General features: G+C 48.5%; 1 protein-coding gene across 1 annotated transcript; it reads right to left on the bottom strand.

Annotated features, from left to right (window-relative positions):
* Window positions 1-855: 855 nt before the first annotated feature.
* On the bottom strand, window positions 856-4,912 carry LOC136373863 (C-type lectin domain family 4 member E-like). The gene is made up of 6 exons (XM_066338880.1): window positions 4,777-4,912; window positions 3,777-3,872; window positions 3,236-3,328; window positions 2,046-2,197; window positions 1,692-1,822; window positions 856-1,421 (listed from the first exon to the last, which is right to left on the bottom strand). Exons 1-6 carry the CDS (start codon window positions 4,814-4,816, stop codon window positions 1,262-1,264), a joined length of 672 nt encoding a protein of 223 aa, XP_066194977.1. The 5' UTR covers window positions 4,817-4,912; the 3' UTR covers window positions 856-1,261.
* Between the last annotated feature and the right edge of the window lie 224 nt (window positions 4,913-5,136).

Raw genomic sequence — 5,136 nt, 5'->3', positions numbered from 1 at the left:
GCTGTCAGTTGCAGAACTGACCTGGGGGAAATAAAAAAGAGAAGTCCATTGCAATGTTTGGGTTTGTGGTCATGTTGGACAAAAAGTAAATTTTCTCCATTGTGAAAGTATCCTGCAACTTTGGAAACTAGAAGACAAACACTTTCCAAGAGCCCAGCTTTTGGTCCAGTGGCTAAACCAGAAACATGGAAAATACACTTCAGGCAGAAATGACAAAAAATTTGTACTCAGGTTTCTGATGGGAAAAAAATCACCCAGAACTGATTTTTCAGGTTGTATTTTTAGTCCCAAATGGGAAACTCCCAGCTCCTCAAAGAATATGGATATCATTGGTGAAAGGGAGGAACATACAGACTGGAGACTGGGAAATTTTAAGGAAGTAGGACATTGCTTAAGACTTCTGTGTATCTGATTTGCAGTGATACCTCTGAGAGGGGTATCACTCTTCTCTCACATTAGAAATTTCTCCTTGGGGAACTCTGGCTTTTATCCTTCTTGTCACATTTAATTCCTTTCTCTCCCCTTCATTGTCATGCCTCATCCTGCCACATCTCCGCAGAATCTCCAAAATCCATCTTTTTTCTGCTCCATCCTGGGCAAACTGTGGCTGGCACTGAATACTACACAGCCTGCTCTGTTTCTGTCTTCACAAATGATTCTCCAAAGTGTTCAGGACCTTCCTCACACACTCTGCAGATGAACATTACCTTGTTCCTGCTCCCGGCCAGTGCAGCACACTCAATAGTATTCTCATCTACAGGTGCCGAACACAATGAAAAGTTAAAACCTCTGTGTTGGGAGGCTGGATTGTGGGAATCTGGGACATGCCATTCAGAAGACATCCTCATGCAAAGAGCAGAATTAGCATTTATTATTTTTTAAAAAAACTAATCAGCACACAATGTGCTAAGGAGAAGGAAACACTACAGTCATAAATATTTTTTCCCTTCAGACGAGGGACAAGGACACTCCACTGAATGCTCTTTCAAATTCTGCTCCAGTGATACGAAGGACAAGTATCCTTTCATGAAATGGTGATGGCCTTTTCCACATCATTGAGATACTGGCTGGACCAGGAACCAAGGGAAGAGATGGAGAATTAGGATCCTTGTTTCTGAATGAGGAGAGTGTAAAGGTTCACAGTAGTTCCTTGACATCAGCCTGAGCTATTTCATCCAGGACCAATCTCCAGCTTGTAAAGGGATGAAGGGGCACAGTCTGAGAACTGAGGTACTTTGAAGCTCAGATTTTATGTCTTTCCTCAGAGTAGTTTGACTGCCTGTTCACAGATTCGATAGCAATTTGTGAAGCAAAGGACATTATTCCAGTTACTGTAAGTGTTGGGGTCTCTTTTTCCCTTGACATGAATTGCAGCACATTTTTCTACAAAGAGAAAATTGGGCTCCCCAGGCTTCCAGAACCTGTAAAAGAAAGTTCCTTTATTGGAAATGCACTAGCATGACTGAGAGTGGATGTGGAGTCGCCTCAAACAGTTATGGAAGAGAAAAGGAAAGTCACTGTGACAGAAATCAGGAGCCATAGTTTTGACCAGAAAATTATTTAAGTTTTCTGACTTGCAGAGCAGCTGAAGACAGAAATCCCCCTCTGACAAATACCTGCCTCCCAAATGGGAGTCACTTGGACTGAGGGCATGAATTACAGGGCTCTCCTCACTCTACCAGGATACTCACGTGGCTGTGTTTTCATAAGGAGTCTGATCCACCCACCGCCACTGCCGATTGTCGTAAGCAACTAAGCCTATGTAGAATTTTGTTTCATACATGTTAGTAGCTTTTTCTTTTGCCAAGTTGAAGAGGAACTCCTGGAAAATAACACAATGTCCATGAGGGGCAGGACTGAGGGGCAGGGAGGCATCAGGAGTCCCCTGTGGGCTGGGGCTGGTGGCAGAGGGAGGTGCTGGTGCTGCAGAGGTGCAGACAGGACATTCCCCCTCCCTGCAGGACAAGGAGGGGCTCAGAGGCCCCTGCAGGGCCCAGCCCTGTGTCTCTGCCTGCTGGCTCCCTCTCTCAGCCCTGATCACCTACCTGCTCTGCCTTGCTGTTGATCACCACCAGCTGGGAGCCCATCCCAGTGCAGTTCTGCTCACTCTCAGCCCATGACATCGTGTCAGGGGACAGGAAATAGCAGCTTGCTTGAAAGAATCTCCATCCCTTCGGGCAGCACGTCCAGCCATCCACTGTGGGGAGAAAAAATCCTGCATTTGAACAAGATGTGCTGTCCTTCATGACTGTGAGTTCATTGTAGGGTGCCAGGTGTTAGGAGTGGGGTTTGAACTCTTTAGTCTGGACAGAGGTAAGTGCTGTCTTCTGCTCTGCACAAGTAAAGCTGTCAGAAGCCTGGCAGGCTCCTGTCACACACCCCTGCCTGAAGGGACCCCTTCCCTTTGTCTCTCTGTCCTGCCATGTCTGTGCAACCTCTCTTTGGTGAGAGACATGGTTTCTGCCTTACCCTTTGTGAGGAAACAAGATGGGAAGTATTTGGCTTGCGCTTTTCTAGAAACACTTCCATCAGAGCAGTGCTGTCCAAGCTCTCAGCTCATGCACACTGAGAGACCCAGAGCAAACTGCTCTGACAGCCTTGCTTCCACCACAGGCAGCTCCTTCCACAGCCAGCCTAGCCAAGAGATCTGCCTTATGCCCAGAGATTCAAATGGTGCATTAAAAGCTACAGATATATTCTCACAAAACATGAGGCTGCATCAGAAGGATGGGAGTTTGGGAATTTGCACTACTGGCATTCCAGCACTCCACATTACCATCACTTCATGTGTGACTGCAGCTCAGCTCACCAGCTATTCCTAAACATTATCCTCCCTCTTCTGTCCCTCACAGTGACCATCATGCTTGTGTGGACAGGCAGTGAGCCAGCACAGGGAGTGCAGCTGGATTGAACCAGCGAGTGTAAAAGCACTTTCATCTAGATTAATAGACTGGACTTGCATTGAAGGAGTTGTGTGAGAGGAAGAGTAGAAAGGTTGGTCCAATGCAGGTATGAATGACGCACCCCGTTTCACTGGCCTGGAGCGTCTTTTCACACCATCCTAAGCAAAAATGTACAATACAGTGTCTCCTTCCCTCAATTCCCCAGATTCCTTCCTTGAAACAATCCACTTGTCACCAAAAATGACATTCCCCACTTCAAAGCTTGAGGGGAAACCAGACTAAATTTTGGTGAAGTTCTTTCTGTTGCTTATGAGCCTCTCAGCATCACTCACTTTTTTCTGCAGAACTGCTGGGGACACAGTACCACTCTGTAGAGTTCTGGAGGAGAATCTTGTACTGGCTGTAGCTTCCATTGAGTAAAGCCACTGAGGAGAGAAGAGCAAAGAAAAGTCCTATGATCGTCCTTTCCACCTCATGCACAAGCAACCTGTGCTATCCTCTACCTTCTGCTTTGGACCCCTAACAGAGACTTTGCTCTGTTAACAAGCTATGAAATCTGGATTGAGCAAGGAGGGGAGAAAGCAGATCACTTCTCCCACAGCCAGTCATTCCTTCCCTCAGATGAGCTTCTTTCACCTCTGCTGGCTGAGCGAGTCCCTTTCCCAGCTGACAGACTGGATTAGAAATCCTCTGAGGATGGGGTGAGGAAAGGGACAAAGAAGTCATGGGACACACTGGTAAGAGAGGAGAGGCCTGTTTTGGTGAAGGGCATTTGGCTGCTGGCAGAGGGACCAGGATATGGGTTTTCCACCTGACAAAAGGTGGTCACCTGAGCCCTTCATGCCAAAGGAATTCAGACACCCTGGAACTCACCAAGGCAGACAGTCACAAAGACAGCTTTGATTGCAAGGGCAAAACCGAGGAAGAGGCAGATGTTCAGCCGGGGGCAGCTTCTCTCTTCTGCTGGGACTGAAACCCACAAAGCAAGGGTGAGTATATCCCAGCCCAGAGTAGGGGGCAGGATAACCCAGGGGGCTCTGTACCCCAACACTCTGCTGGTCCCTTGTTCCAAGGACTGGGGATCCCCACAGGTGCTGGAAGCAGGTCCTGCTGCCTGTCACTTGCAGTGGCTCATACCCACAGAGTACAGTAACACTGTGGCTGCCCTGAGGCTACTTCTTACTTTCCTGTTTACCCCAAGACCTGCCTGTCTTCTGCCCAAACCTCCTTCCCTCTTTATCCTGTCAGGCCTCCTTTCTCCTCAACATACCTTCCTCGTTGCCTTCCATTTCCCCTGTCTGTCACTGAATGCTATTTCTGGATCTCCCTCCTCTTCCTCCCTCTTCAGAGCTTCTTTCTCTCACTGCCTGTATTTTGCCTCTGTACCATGAGCCCCTTTCTGCAATGGCTCACTAAGCAGTGACTGCCCAGCTCAGGCTGTGCACAGCCAGACACACAGAGGGGATTGTTTCCACAGGGGGAAAAGGCACTTGGGAGCTCTTGGGAGAGCCCAGGCTGGGTTGTCCTTGCAGACACCAGAGATGGGAGCAGGGCCTTGTGCTCAGTGTGATGCAGAGCGTCACCAGGGGAATGACAGAAGGACAGCAACCTTCATCCCCACTGTTTACAGACAAACCACTGCAGGGAATAGCAGGGCACAGTCTGTCTGCACTTCCATTCCCCTGGCTCTAGGAAAAAGGTCATTCTGCCAGCCTGGGCACTGCCCACTTCCCTCATCTGTAGCTTTGCTCTTGTCCTAATCCCCATGTCTTGGTAGGAGGCCACCACACCATTCCCAGGATCCATGCCAGCCCTGTCTTTCCCCCAACTCCTTGGACAGGAGGACAGAAAGGAAGGAAGGTTTGGGGGTTACCTGCAGTTCCAGGACTGACTCTCCCTTGCTCATTCATCATCTCTACAAGAGGATCACTCTTCTCCAAGGGTCCCTGTTACCAGTGTGGTCACAGACACACAGACACAGCCTTCCTCCTGCACAGGGCACCTCCCACACTGGTGGCTCTAATGTGATAGGCTGAAATAGCCATATCCTGGGTATAACACATAGCAAATGAAGATTGGGGAATTTTCATCATGTCCCTGCCAGGACATTTCACAAGATGCTCATTGCAACACAAATTCATTGAGGCAAACAAAAACAGATGAAGGGGAACATCACTGCAACTCAAACAGTCTCCCGTTTGCACAGCCTGAGGCAGTTTCACAGGTCATCCAT

Source organism: Sylvia atricapilla, chromosome 2 (genome assembly GCF_009819655.1).
Source record: "Sylvia atricapilla isolate bSylAtr1 chromosome 2, bSylAtr1.pri, whole genome shotgun sequence".
Taxonomy (NCBI): Eukaryota; Metazoa; Chordata; class Aves; order Passeriformes; family Sylviidae; genus Sylvia; species Sylvia atricapilla.
Note: the sequence above shows the minus strand (reverse complement) of the source record. Positions and strands in the feature narration are given on the sequence as shown.

What these genes read in the sequence shown, in the direction of transcription:
- LOC136373863 (XM_066338880.1), bottom strand. Translation starts at nt 4,816, where the DNA reads ATGATGAATGAGCAAGGGAGAGTCAGTCCTGGAACTGCAG. An exon ending in CTTTGTGACTGTCTGCCTTG is followed by an intron (nt 3,329 to 3,776) that starts GTGAGTTCCAGG and finishes TTCTCTCCTCAG; the next exon opens with TGGCTTTACTCAATGGAAGC. An exon ending in CAGCAGTTCTGCAGAAAAAA is followed by an intron (nt 2,198 to 3,235) that starts GTGAGTGATGCT and finishes TTCTCCCCACAG; the next exon opens with TGGATGGCTGGACGTGCTGC.